This window comes from Colias croceus, chromosome 8, assembly GCF_905220415.1.
Source record: "Colias croceus chromosome 8, ilColCroc2.1".
NCBI classification, from domain to species: Eukaryota; Metazoa; Arthropoda; class Insecta; order Lepidoptera; family Pieridae; genus Colias; species Colias croceus.
The window spans coordinates 9156501-9175789 of NC_059544.1; the positions used below are offsets into that span (position 1 = coordinate 9156501).

The following is a 19289-nucleotide window of genomic DNA, read 5'->3' on the forward strand; positions in this document are numbered from 1 at the left end:
ACTTCTTATAAAAGCACTTGAATCGTCATAACATTTACCACTGATTCGAAAAGCAGGCTCTATGGAGAAGAACCGGCAAGAAACTCCTAATAGTTGCTCTTTTAAAATAATGTCAATATTACAATATCATTGTTGATTTTACATAATAATATGTAAATAGATACATAATGTATGCCAAAGAAATGTAGTTCTTATGCGACAACCCTCCATGGATTTTCATCAAAAAATATCACTGTTTTATAATTTTAATAAGTACGGTACGGACAAACGCAAAATATAAGGACACAACTATTTTGTCAGTGACGGATTAAGGGTTCGAAATTCAAACATCTAATTAGTAAAATGTGCATTATAATGTAGAAATTTTTGAACCTAAGTATAGAGGTTCTAAGTAGTTGATTATTTTTATCATTTATGTATTTTTTTACATTTTGTTTATATGCCTTTACCTGCAAACCTAAATTTAAACGGGACTCTTTTGAAAAAATTGACGAAAAAAAAATTTAATGTCTATCTTAGTTTTTTGAAACAATTATACACAAAAAATAATATTCTATACTTAAAATAAAAGATAGTTATGAACCCGAGAATTGACAAGGTGACTCAAGATAATTGTATCTGTAAGTGTTAAAGAATATAAACATAAGTAATTATGATAAAACTAATTAATTATTTTCTTATCAATATTTAAATTACTCAAAAACCCACGAATATTAATCAATTTCAGACTGTTTAGATGCGTGATAGGAAATTTTTTTGACTTTCCACTAAATTTTTTTTTAAATGCACGGACAAGATATCTTCTTAAAAATATCAAAATTGATCTATCAAAAATCTATATATCTTGTAAATGTTTAAAAGTAGTGTTATTCCTTTTTTAATAACTCTACTTTCAAAGTTTCAACCATTTGCAAAACGTCGCTTCCCATATCCAAGGATATGTTAAAATATTGCATCAATCATTAGAGAAATTATGTCCCATAATGTACCTATAAGCATAATATCTTTATCTACATTAATCTATGAAAATAATATTATGAAAAGTGCGTCAATAGCATATTGTGATCCAAATACGTAAATACAAATACACCGGTTGTTGACTCCTCTAATTGTTTATTTTGAAGTGTTTTCTTTATTTTCAAACAAGCTTGTTTGACTCGGGCCAAGTACCGATAAGAACATTTATGTGTTCTTACTTTTGGTAATTTATTCAAAATTGACACAGTATTACGGACTTTCATTGGTTTTTAATTATATTTTGCAAGATTTTTGGGGTTTCGTATGCAATTGGAAAGGTAGAAGTCTCAATCTATAGTCTATACATAATAAAATAAATAGTTAAAAAAAACTAAAAAACACGCTTTTTAATGGAATAATTTTATCAAATTAGTGTATTGTCATCGGTCCTACAAAGTTTGAACGAAATCTGGCCGTTTAAAGTGGGTCAAAATCGCGCCCAAAGAAGTCGGTTACAAACAAACATACAAACATACAGGTGAAGCTAATAAAAAGCGTGTAAAAATATGAAACTATAAACTATTATAGTATTGTATAATGAAGGGATGCACGATTGCTATGCCCGTAGTAATAAATAGACTAAGGAGGAATTCATTAAAATAGGCGAAATCTGGCTTTGCTTATTACAGTGATTTCGTAAGTTAGTAGTAGTAGCACAGACTAGTGAGTAGTTACTGATAATAAGTAGGTAGATGTTTAGCATAACTTCAAAATTATTTTATTAAAAAAGAAAATGAAAAATATATTTAATTCATACACACAATTTTGAAAAAATAAATTTGACATTGGTCTTTAGTTCTAGTCTAGTCTAGTCTAGTCTTCTAGTTGTTATTTATCGGATGTAGAATTATATTATATTGTATATAATTATATAATTATAATTATATTCTATATTAACACCTTTGTATGACCATATACGTGCAAATAAACAGATTTGATTTGATTTGATTATATTTCTAGTGCTAGACATGCTCTTGGCTCTTTTTGCGACTTTGCTGAGGCAATGGGGTTATTGGGTTAAAAAAGTAAAGCAGTTCATATACGAATATTACCATTTTTAATAAACCTTATCAAAAAAAGATTATAATACAGTAAGATTATATCAGTAGATATTACTCGAGTTCATTTTATATTAACAAAAATAGAACAATAAGGCTGGTTGCAGAGCTTGACCGACCATCAGTGCGTACGTCAGTCGCGCTTGTCATATCACATATGTATGGAAATTCATAAAACCGTTCATAGCTAGACCGACCATACGCACGCGTATTGTCATGCGTGATGCGCATTAGTGTCATAGTCATACAATAATTGTTGATGCGTATCGTCAGGACCGACGGTACGCACTGACGGTCGGTCAAGCTCTGCAACCAGCCTAAAACTAAATGCAATCGCGACGAGCGACGACGACGTCAATTCGTATTGCCTCAAAGGATAATTACAGCAATATATAGTTTATGAATCTATAAAACAAAACTATTTCTGAAACTTATTTCAATTGTGTAAAGTTTGCCTTTTTAACAAGCGGGTCTCTACAGAACGAGTACCTATAGAAATGACAGTACTTATTATTTTTCCCACCAGTATAGTATTATTAATTATCTGTGATTATACTACCGTAGTATATATTACAGTTAAAATCCGTTTTACGTTATAATGCACTTTGACTAGTTAGAACTACGTGACTGAAAATATATTTGCTGCATGACATATTTTAAGTAAACACAAAACATTTTTCTGTCTTTCATTCACAGTTGACCCCTATAAAAACATAAATACATTAACATAAAACCGATTAATAAATCAAATGTTTACATTTGAGTATCTTTATCAGTAATTATGAGAGGTTTAAGCGGGAAAGCGTAACAGACAGACAGACAGAGTTACTTTCTACGTACTAAAATTCTACGTACTAACAGAGAATTTATAATTAATCAAAAAATATACATACCAAAATTAAGAAGGAAGTAATTATTGAAAAACTGGCTATCGATTTTATGACTTTTTCAAGAACAAGGATCAAAACTGATAATGAGAATAAACAATTAAAAATTGAAATAACGTAAACAATATCATTAAAAAAATTCTAAGTAATACATACATATAATACATTCTTACATAAAATACAGAAGTCTATTTGTGACGCTTTCACAACTAAACCAGTAACTAATTTGGAATAAATCTATACATATAATAAATCTGTAGAAGGGTCAATTCTGTACATTGAAAATATTGAAAAAATAAATAGCAGGGGGTGTTACTGGATCGATATGTGATTAAAAAAATTTTTGTCTGTCTGTCTGTCTGTCTGTATGTTCAGGCATCACGTGAAAACTAACGGTTCGATTTCGATGAAACTTGGTATAATTATACCTTATTATTCTGGGCATAAAATAGGATACTTTTTATCTCGGAAAAATACGTAGAAAAAAAATCTTAATTTTTCTTAATTTTTCCGCGCGGACGGAGTCGCGGGCGGAAGCTAGTTTTAAATAAAATAGTCGAAGCCACTATTTATTAATTCTTTCCCCAAAGTGTTGGATAAAGGGATGGTAGATTTTATAGGTAAACCAGAATCTGATGGCAATTAGGGAGATCAAAATTTTGAGTGTGCAACCCTAGGGAAAATGGACTGAACGATCTTGATACTGCTTATTTTTTATTTTGTCCTCAATATCATTAGTCACATTACATAAGTGGACAATACTGTACTTAATAATGAGATATCCACATATTTACATGTATAATATACAATTATACATATTACTTTTATACAGGTAATGCATATTATTATTTACACATACGTATATTTGTATATTCATTACCAGTATGCCATGTGAAAATATCGATATAATGATAATGTAGATCAAAACTACTTATAATTTTTTTATAAAATAAAATAAAAATAAAATAAAATTATGTTTATTTTCGTAAGTATTTAACAGATACACACATTATAAAATTGACTTGGACAGCTTGGACTTGACGAATAGCCGTATTGGAAACTCCTGTAATAAGTTTTCATAAAATTATATTCTAATCAACAAACAATATTATAGTTACCTACATATAATATTTTTTAATTTAAAGTATCAAAACGGGTAAGTCCAATTTACCAATAAAATCTTCAAAATTGAAAATTGTGATGTTTTTGACCCTTCTTCATCGAATGTTTTTCTATACACATTATAAACAACACCTCTTGCTTGTGATCGCAGCGGCTTTTTCGACATTTTCGAAGATTTTTTAGACAAAATCCTATAAATTATTCATCAACTGCAAAAAAGACAAATAATTTGACAACCAATTTGATAGTTGTCAAATAAGTTGCCACATAAAAATCTTTTATTTCTTAAATATAAATATGCCATCAGATTCTGGTAGACCTATACTAGCGGTTTTGATTGCAGTAAAACCACAGGGTGCTACTAGTAGGCTGTATTAAAGAAGGTAACAATGAGAAATACAGTCTTCTTTTTTACGACGATGTGATCTTAATATATATTATAAAGGCGAAAGTTTGTAAGTATGGATGTATGGATGTTTGTTACTCTTTCACGTAAAAACTACTGAACCGATTACAATGAAATTTAGCACACATATAGAAGGTAACTTGGATTAACACATAGGATAGTTTTTATCCCGGAAATCCCACGGGAACGGGAATTATGCGGGTTTTCCTTTGCAAACGCGGGCGAAGCCGCGGGCGGAAATCTAGTTAAAAATAAATATTGAAACGATTTCTATTCGATAAGATATCTTGGGCATAAAATGAACAATAAAGTTTTTATTTTTATATAAACGCCTAACAGGACACTACATGTAAAACCAAAGTTTTCGTCACATTGTTATCTCGTACTTATTCTAAAAATGGACAATATATAAAAAGATTAAGAGCCCTTCAAGGTCAATTTCTTGTTTAATTTATTTAATTGGTATTATTGTACTTATTACAGTTATGAATGTCGTATAACTCGATTCACAAGGCCTAAAAATAGAATGAAATTGCAATACACTAAATTTAATTCAAGCGTGACCCAGAAAGTTTGGCAAAATTCATCTAAAAGATAAATAAAGTAATCTACCTGTATATATATAAATGAAACCCGTTTCGCGTTGTCACGGCATCACGTGTGAACGGCTGAACCGATTTCTATAATTTTTTTTATTAAAATGTTTTTGCAAGTCAAGGGATAGTTCTTAAGTAGAGAAAGCGTAAAAATGTACCACAGGCGAAGCCGGGGCGGTCCGCAAGTTCAGAATAAAAGGCATAAAATTAAAAAAAATCCTCTACATCATTTAATATCTTGATTTAATTCTTATTTTATCTATGTACTTATAATTAGGTATAAGCTTTTTTTAATTCCTAAAATAATCTAGATTAATTTATTTAATTACTGATCATGATTAGACATTCGTAAATATAATTAGTTCTAATCTATCAGGTTCATCATCATGAATGACACTAAATTATAATCTTGTAAAAAAACAATATTTATTTAGAGTACAGTCTTCAAATAAGTCAGAGCCTAAATATCGCAGAGAACTAAGCTATTTAACAAGGAAAGTTTTTTAAAAATCCCTCCAATCGGTATTGAGTAAAACTTGGACATGCAGTCTTCTACAGTTTTATTTTTTATTCTGGATTAATGAACTACTTTCATTCAAAAAATAAAAAAGGTTAGTAGGTACGTTTGTATCGCCCTTATCGTTTTATTTTTTAACTAAGCTATCCACCAGCGGCTTTACCCGCGAAGTTAAAGAAAAACCCGTATAGTTCCCGTTCCCGAGAGGTTTCCAGGAATAAATCATTGACAAGTGTTTTCTCAAGTCTCAAGCTATCTTTGTACTAAATTTGAAGTGTATCCATCCAGTACTTTTTGAGTTTGGCCCGGACATACATACAGACAAACAGACAAAAATTCTAAAAACTATATTTCGGCTTCATTATCGAATGTAGATCACGACCCAAGTATTCTTTAAAAAAATATTCAATGTTCAGTTTTGGCTTTCTTACGATGTTCAGTTTTTTTATTATTTTTTATATTCTCTGCTCTATTTGAACAATGGCATTTGAATGCATTCATCATGCATCAGTGCTTAAATAAATTATAAATATCTTAAGATAATTGTTATTATTTCCCCAGGATTAAAAATATTAGATATCTTAGATGGCCTGGCATAGATAAAAGTGATAAAACATAGGAAAGCTACGCGCAATCTAAACGAATGCTACACGTGCAAATATTTATAAATCGGCTGTAGATATCGGCTAAAAATAAATAATAGTTTATAATTAAGTATGTCGTAGGTTTCCCACAAATTGTTAAATTTTATTATTTTGTAAAGATTTTTCTGCTTATTTGCACAAAACGAAGCCAACTCTATATGGCATTTAACCTGTAGAGTACAGTATCTACGTCGAAGTAGGTACACTATAAATGTTATGTTATGAAAGAAATTTAGGAATCATTTCTAATTTTAACGATTTAGCAAAATTAAAAAGCAGTATATTACAGCAATAAAATAACATTGTATAATAATGCAACCTATAAACAGAAATATAGGTGATGTATTTATTATGTTTCCCATTTTTTTGTTCATTAAATCACATAGAATTTAATTATTTTACTTATTAATATAATTACAATAAGCAAATAAAAGACTATTAGCAATAAATAATTTATTCCAATATTCAACTATTTCGCTGGCAAGAACCAGCCATGTAAACACTTAGGTGCCGGCGATGGAGTTTGAAAAATAACTCTTGCTTCTTCTTGGAAATTCTTTGCATCCAATACTAAGAGGCCCACCCGACGTTCCTCGTCTCCGAACACAATGGCGCTTAATAGTATACCATCATCTTCTTCCTGGAGGAAAAACATACAAATAGCAGATTAATAAAAACTAATTATATAAATATAGTACAGAGGTGTCGAAGGCAAAAGTTAGCATATGTTTATACGTGGTAAGTGTCAAATATGTTTGCATTGTTATCTATACCTCGATATACTTATTATAAAGAGTAGAGATGAAACTCAATAGCCACTTGATTGATTTAAAATTTTCAACACTAGAAAGCTACATCTTTAATAACTTAAAGGCTTAACTTCTATTACTGATCGAAGGAAAGATTGAATTAAAAATATTCATCAATTTCAGAATGATATGGACACAACTTAACTTAGCATAGAGCTTTTTAATAAATCGATGTTTTTACAAATGCATTACATCCTTATTACAATTTACGAGTACACTGTACACTGTACAGTACATTCAAAACAAACCAAACCTACATACATGTAATTTGAAACCATCGACCTTTGGACATCATTTTTATCAGTCAGTCGCATCAGATCCTTTTATTATGTTTGAGCTTCAAAGCTTGGCCGAGTAACGGAAAGTTGTATTTTTAGGGTTCTGCAGTACATCAACAGTAGAGTTATCCTGATAACATTCTATTAGTTTCCAAATTTTTGATCTTTTGCAATTTGAAATTGATTTAAAATTTGTAGTAATATTACCTATTTATAATTTATTTTATCATAAACAACTTTTCGAAGCTGTTTTATTTTGTAGATCGAATTGATAAGCTACGAATAGTAAACAAATATGATATAGAAACTGGTATGACACATCTCAGAAACAAATCATGGTCAATACAAAGTTATTACTTTACTGTACTATAATTGTACAGTTCGATTCAAACTTCATAGCGGTTCGGAAGTTGCGAGTGCAGGTGCGCGCAGGTACACTTGTACAATGTACAGTCAAGTTGACAATCCCGCTGATACCCAAAATTGCATATTGCACATCGGAGCGTACGATGATCGAGCCACGATCGTACTGTATTATATAAGCAACGGAACCCTCAAATCAATTTATCCCGCATTGGTCTTGCCTTAATTTTAATTACTCATTTAATATTTTATGTACAATGTACATACGTACATATGTTAATATTGATATTGAATTCGAAATTTATTGTTAAAAAGTGTAATAAGTTGTTAAATAATAATGAATATAATGTTTCACAGACTTATCAGAAATTATAATAGCTATAATAAAACTTATAATTATTGGGTACAGATAACATTTATTCAATTATTAATGGATAAATACCGTAGAATCCGGTCGAGGCACAAATATAGGCTCACTGGGATAACAGCCATCATCCCACCAAGTCGTTACTTTACCAGTTTTCGTGTCCACTTTGATTATCTGAAAAAGTAATACCAGAGCAATCATTTTACAGTATATTATATACCTGAAGATGATTTGCGTTTATTAATTTTACTTAATCAATTTTTCTAGTTTCTATTTCGGCTAGTCGGTATCCTACCATACTTGAGACAGGCTACCATACTCCATATCTTGAGACTACCAAAAATATATTTTATCTAGATTTATTTTGAAAAGGCTAGTTCTTAATATGTTTACGTACTGATCCTGGATGCTCTGCATCTACATCAGAACTGATGGCGTAGAAATATCTATAAGCACGACCTGAAAATAATAAAATAAAATAGATATTAATTAAATTTTTTACAAGTAAGAAAATATGGACAATATCATACATTTCGTAGAACCTAAGTTCAAAGATAAAAAAGGGAATCAAAGCCAGTATGTGCCGGGTATGAAAACTTTTTAAATGTTTTTTAAAAACACAATATAAACATTAAACAGTGAAAAATTGCGATATTTTCCGATAGCTCTCGTGATTCTGTATAATATATTTTAGTTAAATATATCTCCTCAAATCAAATCCTCTGACGCAATAGTCAGGATTTCTTCTAATTAGGTCAAGCAACAACGTTGAAATAAACAATGCATAAATTTAATCACACATCACAGCTATTCCTTGCCAAATTCATTAACAATTGGGTAAGGGCCAAATCGTTCAATAATAACTATTGAAATAATTCCTGACTGAAATCTTTTCTTACCGTTGTATTTTTCATAATAAGTCTTTGGTGTTTCACATCCAACATCTGCCAATAATTCTGCATCGATCTTTGTCATATTGGGATCGTTTAGGTCCATCTCCAGTCTTTTAGGTCTGCCTCTAAACCATGCAGCATAGTCAGCGTTTGTTTGCATTGTCTGTGTTTGGAAATTTACTTTTTAGAAATATTATCGGAAAGACAATTTGATGTAAATAACAAACATACTGAAAATATCAGAAAAAAGCCAGTCTTTTCGATAATCGTCACAAAAATCAACAGTTTTGAGAATATATATGTTACTGGAAATGTATGAAATCAAGGAATTGTATACAATTCCTAGGAAATGTGTACAATTCCGATACCATTTAGGAAATGTATAAAATATTGTTTAAAAAACTATTTAATGCATGCATATCCTAGGAAATGTATAATCTTCCTAGGAATTGTATACAATTCCTATATCGTATTAGGAAATGTGTAAAGTATATGCTTTCTGTAATAAAACACGTTGTTATTTTTTTTATTATAGCTCTTATTGATACAATCGGGTAACAGTCATACCGTAAAATTGTAATACATAATATTATGTTCATATTATTATCTTCGATCGTTCGATCTTCGTCGACGGAGCCCCGCTTCGCGGGGCTCCTATTTCTGTGTAGTTTTTTTTTTAACAAACCTAACCTAACCTAACCTAACCTAACGGCTAACCTAACCTAAACCTAACCTAACTTTGAGGGCGAATATCTCGGCTATTTTTTATTTTAGAGAAAAGTTGTTCCTATAAAACATGCTTATATAAGCGTAATCTTTACGATAAAACAATAATAAATAGGTGTTATAATGACACCAACTCCATCAAAATTTTTTTAAGTCCTGCGCCCCCTTTGCTTTAGTCCAACAATAGCCTGCGACATATTATCAATATCTTAAATGTTTTACATTTCCGATAGCTATTTAGGAAATGTATAGATTTCCTAGGAAATGTGTATATAATAATTTATTTCACACATTTCCGTACGATTTTAGGAATTGTATACAATGACGGATTACATACATTTCCTGTAACATATATATAAATATATATAAACATGTTTTAAAGAATAGGTTGAAAACTGGCTCTGCGATATATACTTAAATCAATTTTTTTCTTTTCTGACGGCATTTCATTGGAGTTTTGGTACTCGGAGACAGCTTGTATTGTATGAATTTTCATGTGAATATAGTGTGTCAGTTTTTGTCAGTTTGGTATTTTTAAGGTTAAAAATTAAGGCCAATTAAATTTATATACATTTGATAAGATTTTCTTAACTTCGCATCAAGTAAACTAATCAATGTATCGTAAAAATATTTGCTACAACGTTGCTAGCGTTAAAATCATTATCACGCCTGTATTACACAAATTATTAATGAAGGTTAAAAATAATAAACCTGTTCGTATATTAACTCTCAATATTTACAAATATTGTCTTAAAAATAATACATTTGATTGGAAAGTTTTGGGATTGGTTTATATTGAAACTGCAAGAAGATATCAGTGAATAATAAACAATTGGAAGAGCATAATTAAAACACGAGGTCATTATCCAGTGGATAAGAAAGAGTGACTTTAATTGACAATAATGTTAAAATAATGAGCACGAGTTCACAAGACGATTGTGCGTTTTTTTGCATCAACAATAAATGCTCTTTCTTAAAATGAAATTAAATAAATAACTGTACTGAAAATTCATCATTTATTATCATGGTCATGAAAATAATATATAAATAAGTAGTTTTAGTTTTATATTTTTCCTAGCTTTCCGCCCGCGGCTTCGCCTGCCTTTTTTAGCTTACATAAGCTTATATTTATGCTCATACTAAAAACTGCTTCGAGAATGATTACTTTTTAAGTAAATAGAGTGGTTGCTCTATCTACCTCAAAAATGCAGTTTTAAATATCTAAGCATAGAAACATAGCGCATAAAGACATAAAACCGGGAATTTGTTTTATAATATAACTAGCCTAACGCCCGCGGCTTCGCCCGCTTTGTCTAAGACCTAATAAATTTTATACTAAAACCTTCCTCTTGAATCACTCTATCTATTAAAAAAACCGCAACAAAATCCGTTGCGTAGTTTTAAAGATTTAAGCGTACAAAGGGACACAGGGACATATGGACAAAGAAAGCGACTTTGTTTTATACTATGTAGTGATATTATGGCGATTGGGAAATGTATTTTAAAGAAACTTATTATATTATAAATATACTGTTTTCTTTAACCTTAAACAATTTTTTTACCCACCTCAATAGCATCTACGTACATTGCCTCCAGCACTTTGGCGTCTTTATAAGCGCACAGATCGACCACTAATTTTCCTTCATGTTCAAAACTATTAATTATATGCAAGAAAAACATTGTATCAGTTCTGTAGCGCTTTATTTCATTGCCTGTTGTTCGACTTATTAGAACTATATGAGTCTGGAAGTAGGTAATTGCATATAATATGTATTATGGTTTAAATGTATTTTTTAACTATTCATCCTTTATTTTAATTTAATGCAATAAAGTATTTGCGTTTAATTTCATAAATGTCCCAAAAACACTTTTACATATTATTTTAAATACTTACGTTTAAATAATTTTGACCTTAGAATTTCGTCAATGTAAAAACTTTACTAAACATCATTTTTAATAAACCGTTAATTTTAAATTTATTCTTATACAAAAAAAGCTAACAAATACCTCATATTCAGAAAACCACTTCAAACTGGCTATAAGCGGTTGGTTTGTGAGTTGATTTCTGACCATGTTTATTAATGACACTGTAAGGGGCTGCTCCACTATGACAAAATAGTTCTGCGTTATTCCTGAAATTATATTGTAAGTTTTTTTAACATTTGGTAGCATTTGGTATTAAATACTTAATGTATAATAAATATATAAATGAAATCTGTATGTATGTGATTGTCGTACATAATGATGTGTACGACAATCCGAAATCTGTAAAATTTGCGAACTAAGTCGTAGCAAATGTAGAGCGAAAGACATGGGCTCGAATCCTGCCCCTGAACAATTTCTTTTCTGTTTTTCGAGTAATTATTTATGTGTTTAAAGTTTAAAGTGCTTTAAAAAGTATAAGACAAAATTTTTATTCATGTTTATTTACCAAACGTATGCATATAGGCTGGATGAAGCGACCATCTTGGTTTCATACTACCAACTATTTCAGCATTGGCAAACATATCACCTGAAACCGCATTTATTAAGAATTATTGTTATTACCCGACTGCGCTGGAAAGTGTTTATTGAAGGAAAATTTCTCAAAGAAGTTTATTTTTAAAGTATATTTAGAACAAGTGCCTAAGTTTATTGAATAATTATTTTAACACATAATAATAATAAGCGCGACATGCTTGAAAAATATATTTATTTACCTTTCTCTACAAAAGGAAATTTGACAACCACATGCCGTATCCTTCCCGAAACAATAGACATTCCGACATTATATACGTCGCCTGAAAATAAATATTGGCAAATATTTTGATCAATGTATTACCAATATGTATATAATAGTATTAACAACTACGATATACAGTATTTATTAATTTTTTAACACAATAACATTATGAATTCCTTAAAATATAAAGCATAGATTGGTAAATATGAACTTTCAGAAGAATCAGTAGGAATCGATTATCCGTAGCTACTAAGAACTATATGCTCGCTCGTATGTTTGCCTGTTTTCTTTCGTCATCATTAATCGTATATTCTAAAGATTATACGATAAAAATATTTCTACCATTAGGCATGACATGTGGATGTGATGTGTGGTTTATGAGAGCAACTCGGTCCATAAGATTTATCCTCTCCATTGTATCCAAGGTTGTGGGGTCTATCCTGAAAAGAATAAACATACATGATATAAAAGAAGACCAAACGAACAAAGAGATAGAGTAATGTTCTAATACTGAACAACACTGATATCGAGTTTTTGTTTATACTAAAAGATCACGAAAGAATGCTCTTGCTCTAGCTCTGTTCGTTTGATGTAAATGAACCGTTAGAAGCGTTCATAATATCATTTGTGTTCAGCACATTTCTTAGATCCTTAAAATGGTTTAAAATAAGAACCTCCGCTATTTTACGAAGTTGATAATAAGTTAACATTTGTAATCTATAGTAAATTATGATAAACATGATATTCACAGATTTACAAACAACATAATATATTACCTATGTATGACAGGTCCTTCTGTGAATGCATATATTTTATCTCCAAATGGGTACACAGATATCATGGCGTTGTCTGATATTGATTCCGCTGGATTGAAAATGGCGGAAACTCTGTAATATAGTTGGAATATTATTGACATGTACCAAGCTTTAAATATTTCATAGTCTTAAGAGGGCTTATTCAATTTAACGCAAGTCAAAATCTCCGCGATCTATTACGATAGATCGCGGCTTGCGCTATCCTTTTCCTATGAACAGCATAGGTCCACAGGAGAGCGCCGAGCAACATGTCCTCTCTCTGGAAAGGCTCGCTGCCGACTGATTTTAATCGGGTCGCGCGCAGTGTTTTATAGTACTTTAAAAAAAATTGTAGAAAAATAATAGAGGTACCTTAGTTGATTTTTTAAATTTTATCTTATAAGTAATACGTTCTTTTATTACAATATGTATAAATTATATTCAACTAAGTCAAATATCTTGGTGAAAATAATCATTTTGTCGACTATAATTTCTAAAAAAATTCACATTGTTCGGATTTTAATTTCGTAAGTTAGGAGTCCAAAATAAAAAAATATTTTAACTAACTATTTTAATAAGGATTTTTGCAGTTAGTTAAAAAAAAATGTGTGTTAGATCTGTCAGCAATTTCAGATATTTTTAGCTTCGAAATTGACACTAAAAGTGAAATCAAGTAATCATCGGCTCAGTTATCTTGATGGTATTCACAAATACTGTATTAATTGAAAAAAACTCTTAACTAACTATATAGACAATAAAATTTCCTAAAATTATTAGTAATTCATATGTTTGTAAGATAAGTGGTTGAAGGACAATCTGGTTTGAAAAATCACATATTTGAGCCAAACAGCGCACGGACCGCGTACACGGCCTTAATACTAAATACATAGGTAGATATTATCTTCGCATTGCATTGTTATTTATTTCAAATTGTGGTTAAAGCATGTTATCTAAGAATCTACGAATTCTAATTCTACTTTAATCAAATAAAAAACATTTTTTGTCAAGTTCCATCGCACTGTTTTTTTTTTTTAAATTAATTATTAAAATTCAATTTATTTAAATAAAAACAGATACGTCCAGATACGTCGCATATATTACAAAATATACAAGGAATTGAAGATTTTACCTATCAAAAATAGTATGACACGGGTCTGGCACAGCCTTCGTACCAAACTCCGTGACGACGATCCGCTGCGCCGCCTGGTTCTTCTTGTAAGTGTTGGATCGGAGGAAACGACATTGGTATGTAACCTGGCCATCGTTGATCGAAAATCTATTAAGAATATGCATATCAAGTTACGTAAGAATTATGTATATTATCTACAGTTACAAATTGACATTAATTTTCCACATACACATTAAAAATACTTACCTATGTAAAAGAGCGGCACTATCGAACAAATGCTTATACCGCATAGAGCCTACATTGAGCGAGCCCGGACCGTTTCGTAGCAGCGTCCCGCGTAGCCATGGCGGCATGCACCCTGTAACAGGGGAAAATAACCTTTAATACTATGTAATTAAAGTATATAATGACGTAAAATTAAATATAGTTTGTAGAGTAGTTTAGGACAGTGAAATATATTAAAGTATAGAGATATTAAAGTATTATAACAAAATAAGCAATTAATTAATTATTAGCTTGTAGCAATGCATATTATGAATTGACAAATATTACGTGAATATCTATGTAACGTAGATCCTAAGAAAAAATACATTAAAATGACTTTATCCAAATAGATTAACTGATTTTGGTAATAAATAATTACAAATTTATCTATTAAATTTTATACTTCATTGTTTTATTACGTGCCCGTAATTCTACAGACTATATTATTTACAAAAAAAAAATTGGTTGTCTGTAAAGTCGGTTTACTGACGATAGTTGAACGTGACAACGTCTTTAGGCCGATTGTGCTTCTTTGTCGCTCGTTCCGCGCTCTCGCTTGCACTTCAAGCCTTACATGGAACGCCTCAGAGCGAGGTAACGCCGCATGAGTCATGTTTTTTCGTGCGTGCAGCCGGCTTTATCGAATTATAAGACGTTGTCACGTCAAAAAACGAAAAGAAATTTGATCTAGTCATCAAAATTCTTTTAAAACAACCCTCATTTACATAAAACTCACATAAAAACACCTAAAGCCTTACCTGTGATTGTTCCTTTCACTGGTTCAACAATTTCCTCCCCACAGGACCGAAGCCATACGTTGGAATCACAATTTGGATAAAGTTTTCTTTCACTCCCCATCGTTTGAACAAAACAATTACTTTTTACATAAAATAACCTGAAAAGGTTTCTATTGTTTTATTTATGACGAAAATAACAATCACACAAAAAACAACTTTAAAAAAATCAAATCTATGTTATAAGTATGTGTCTAAAATGAAGGTATAAATTTTTGATTAAAATAAAAATATAAAATTAATACATTGTTCTAGGTCTAATCATCAGATTCTGTATAGATATCATGATTAAGTCAAATAACGATAATAAAACTTATATCTTCGTTGCAGTTCACATACTGAGTTATAGCAAAGTAAAAGAGATGCTTATCCAATAAATAGCAAGTATAATTTAATTATAATATCTATTTTTGTAGAAGATATTTTATCACACTGTACAGATTTTGTTAAACATCGTTACTTTTTATTTGTGAATAACATAATATTATGTTTAACCGAAATTAAGATAATAATTATTTTCCTACGAAAAAAAATATAATTTATTGATATTTAATACAAATTGAATAAAAAACTGTACCTACAGAGCTATCGTATCAATATTAAGGAAAAATGTATGGACAAAAACAAACGCGTATCAAATTATTAATTAAACCAAATAACATATTTTAAACTTACCATTTAAATAACATGCATTAATGCAAATAAGCTACGCACTTTAAAACTAACAATAATACTCAAATAACAAAAAAACGTTATTTGTGAAGGATGTCCACGCACTTGAAAATTTCAGCATAAAACCGCTATAAATATGGTGTACCTACGTGTTTCACAACTGAAAGGGTGAACCCTAAGGGACCGTGTAACCTTCATGGAGGCTAATAAAGGTATGGCTTTATACAAACATATAGGTATCTATTTATTTATATTGCAAAAAAACTATTTGTGAATTTTATCACGTGACTATCAAATATCTCTTCCTCATTTGACTAATCTGCACATAAATTTGACTCTTCAGTTTAATTGAAAGAAATATTAGCAAATATAATCAATTTTATCTGCGATGATGTCATTATTTTTAATATTTAACAGCGGTTAGCGTAAAACATTTTGAAAAAACGAAAGGAATTTCAATTTACAATAAACAGATTGGCATTAAAATAAAATTGAGACTTGCGCTTTCAGAATACACAAAACATCTTTTACTCTGCATATAACCTGTGACATTACAGCATACACAAATAAACAGTAGCATAAATAAACTTTAAACTCACGACGGCAAAAACAATAAATTTTGAGCATTTTGAGTTTAAAATTTAAATATTGTGTACTCACTGTCTGTCTCGCGGACGATCGCTCACGGCCCCGACTGAAACAGCATTACATTAGACCATCATTTCGTGAAGTATATTGTTCCTAGTAATTACCACTTACAAGCTTTTTTCTAATGACATGAGACACGCTAGCGAAAATTATCGAAAATGTAATTGTGACCACCTATATGAGAATAAAACGCTTCCAGCATCTATGCTATAGAAATTTTACCAACTTCATAGATGTATATCCAAAAATTTTAAGTCAATAACGTAAAAAAGTTGAGGATTGTACGTTATACAGATGCTTTATTTTAGATCTTCAAAAGTAATATTATATGGTCTAATAATATAGACTTTTTTGAAATGTATTTGAATCGATTTAAAGTTTGCCGGTTTTCTATAATTGTAGAGACAAACAAATCATGTAATAAATCCCACGAACGAATAGTAATAATTATTAAGAAGAACCTAACTTAACTTACATAATGTTTACGGCGGTCAATCTTAACACCAATAAAATTATCCGACTGTGCAGGAAGTTTTACACACATAAGCATTACACACATACATCTCTGCGCTATAATTTTCTTATAATCCAACACACGTTCTAATAATGTTCTTATTTTTAGATGCAAACTTTTATTTGTTTATTTTTCCGTTTCTCAACGTTGCGTAAACGCTAGAGGCATATAGAGTTGTAATTATTTTCGGACCCTTTAACCGATTTCAAAAATACAGTCCAAGATACATATTATATTACTTGCTCTGTGGTCCAAGAGACTTTTCTTGGACTGTATTTTTGTTACATCGCAAATTTGATAAGTTCGAAATAGAATTCAATGCAATATCGTTTACGCAAAATTGGCAATCCATCTTTTCATTACCAGCTCATTATATCATTGTATTCAAGGTTCGAATCATCCATTTGCACTATTTAATCGTTTAACTTACTCGTGGTTTGTTTGACCTATTAACTACAAATACCGCCAAAGAAAGGATCGTTTTATATATTCAATAGGATCTGAAAAATATTTATCATTTCGAAACCCTTAAATAGCAAAATATTGTTAAAATTATGACATTTTCAAATTCATATATTAGACTAGTGTGTATTTTAGTATCAATTAAACTCATTTGATATTCTAGTTATGAGGATTTTTTTACAAGATTAGGCATTTAGGTCACATAGGTAATTATTTTTAACAAAAATTAAACAGCTTTGAAATAGCCTTCAAATGGGACCAACTGGAAGGCTAGCAACTGAAAAACTTCAATCAAAACCCGTTCATTCATTGGAAAGTTCTCAGGTAACAAAGCCAGAAAAATACATACACATGCTACAATCAAATATTCTATAATCATAACGCCATAAAATAATAATTGTTCAGGAGCAAATAAAAGTCGAATGAAAGTAGTAGTAGTAATGTCAGCATCGAAAATCATTTTCCGATGGCCACGCGCTTTTCTCGGCCGAGTACGTCAAGTGAAATACCTAACAATATTTTTTTACGACCAACGACGCGGGTTAGCTAATTAGTTATTATCATGCAAAAAATGGTCTCGAATTTGCATGACACTTGAAAATTTTACTCCCAACGAATTAAAAAAAAGTGTGCGTGTACTAGAGTACACACGTAAGAAGTGAAACTTAGGGATAAGAAAAAGTTGGCGCGTCGCAAAAATGTCACGCCTACGGCGTAACGCAAAAATGTCACGCCTACGGCGTTACGCAAAAATGTCACGCCTACAGCGTAACGCAAAAATGTTACACTAAATATTTGTCCAACCCCGATAAAGAAGTTTCACTTCAATAATATTTTGATGTTTTGATTACTGATGATAAACGCCACGTTAAATACTTAAAAATAAATTATTTTATGAGGACTTCTAAGGACTCTAAAAGTAATGGTTTCTGGAAACGTTTACCTTATACTAAAGGTTATATAACAGCCAAGGTCACATTATATTAGTTAAGTGCACATCAGTTCCTATATGTTGTGTTCCTGACATTGAACGTGGTAGGGGCGTTGAATAGAACAAGCCATAGGCGATTTACTTTAAAGTGATTTAATTCTACAACTTTGCGATTGTTAATTAAAGAATATGTTATATTGTAAATTTCGTTCAACTTGAAAATTGTTTTTATTCTTATACTACGATCGTACATGCTGCTGTTATACATACAAGATTCAAATTAGTACATCTATCACATAGAGGTATTAATTTCCTATTTACATTTTATGATTTGACCGATCTTTTTTCAAAGGACTATTTAGTAATACCTAAGCCTCATAATAAGCTTCTTTAAATGTACCTTTCTAAAACTTTCGCAGATATATCAAATTGAAAGTTTAACATAATGTAAGCTTAATAGTCTGTAATATATTCCCTCCTCAAACGCTATAAAAAAAGAATACTAATATCGCTCTCGTTTCGCGCCACACACGATGACGTCACAGGACAGTCTGGGGAGCGCACGACCTCCACGGACAAGGCCGCGCAAGTTCATGATCTAGCCGACCCTGACTGACCTCCAGGGACCCATGCGGATAACGCTATTGCAATTTAACTAATGTTAAATAAAATGCTT

At 30.6% G+C, this 19289-nt stretch overlaps 1 protein-coding gene across 2 annotated transcripts; it reads right to left on the reverse strand.

Annotated features, from left to right (window-relative positions):
* Positions 1-6685: 6685 nt before the first annotated feature.
* Positions 6686-16768, reverse strand: LOC123693611 (carotenoid isomerooxygenase-like). 2 transcript variants are annotated; one of them, XM_045638794.1, is made up of 14 exons: positions 16719-16768; positions 15351-15487; positions 14575-14686; positions 14329-14475; positions 13182-13292; positions 12748-12845; positions 12383-12463; positions 12115-12195; positions 11691-11815; positions 11250-11426; positions 8964-9120; positions 8462-8523; positions 8140-8238; positions 6686-6887 (listed from the first exon to the last, which is right to left on the reverse strand). In XM_045638794.1, exons 2-14 carry the CDS (start codon positions 15448-15450, stop codon positions 6717-6719), a joined length of 1521 nt encoding a protein of 506 aa, XP_045494750.1. In that variant the 5' UTR covers positions 15451-15487; positions 16719-16768; the 3' UTR covers positions 6686-6716. The 2 variants fall into 2 exon arrangements, with proteins under 2 accessions (XP_045494750.1, XP_045494749.1); XM_045638793.1 differs by lacking the exon at positions 16719-16768 and adding an exon at positions 15632-15721.
* Positions 16769-19289: the final 2521 nt, after the last annotated feature.

Bases quoted from the DNA above. Each gene is read 5' to 3' on its own strand.
- LOC123693611 (XM_045638793.1), bottom strand. From the start codon at position 15,672: ATGATATCTATACAGAATCTGATGATTAGACCTAGAACAAT. The intron at 15,488-15,631 runs GTATTAATTTTA...AAACCTTTTCAG, and splicing joins ATGATTAGACCTAGAACAAT to GTTATTTTATGTAAAAAGTA. The intron at 11,427-11,690 runs GTATTTGTTAGC...ACCTACTTCCAG, and splicing joins AGTGGTTTTCTGAATATGAG to ACTCATATAGTTCTAATAAG.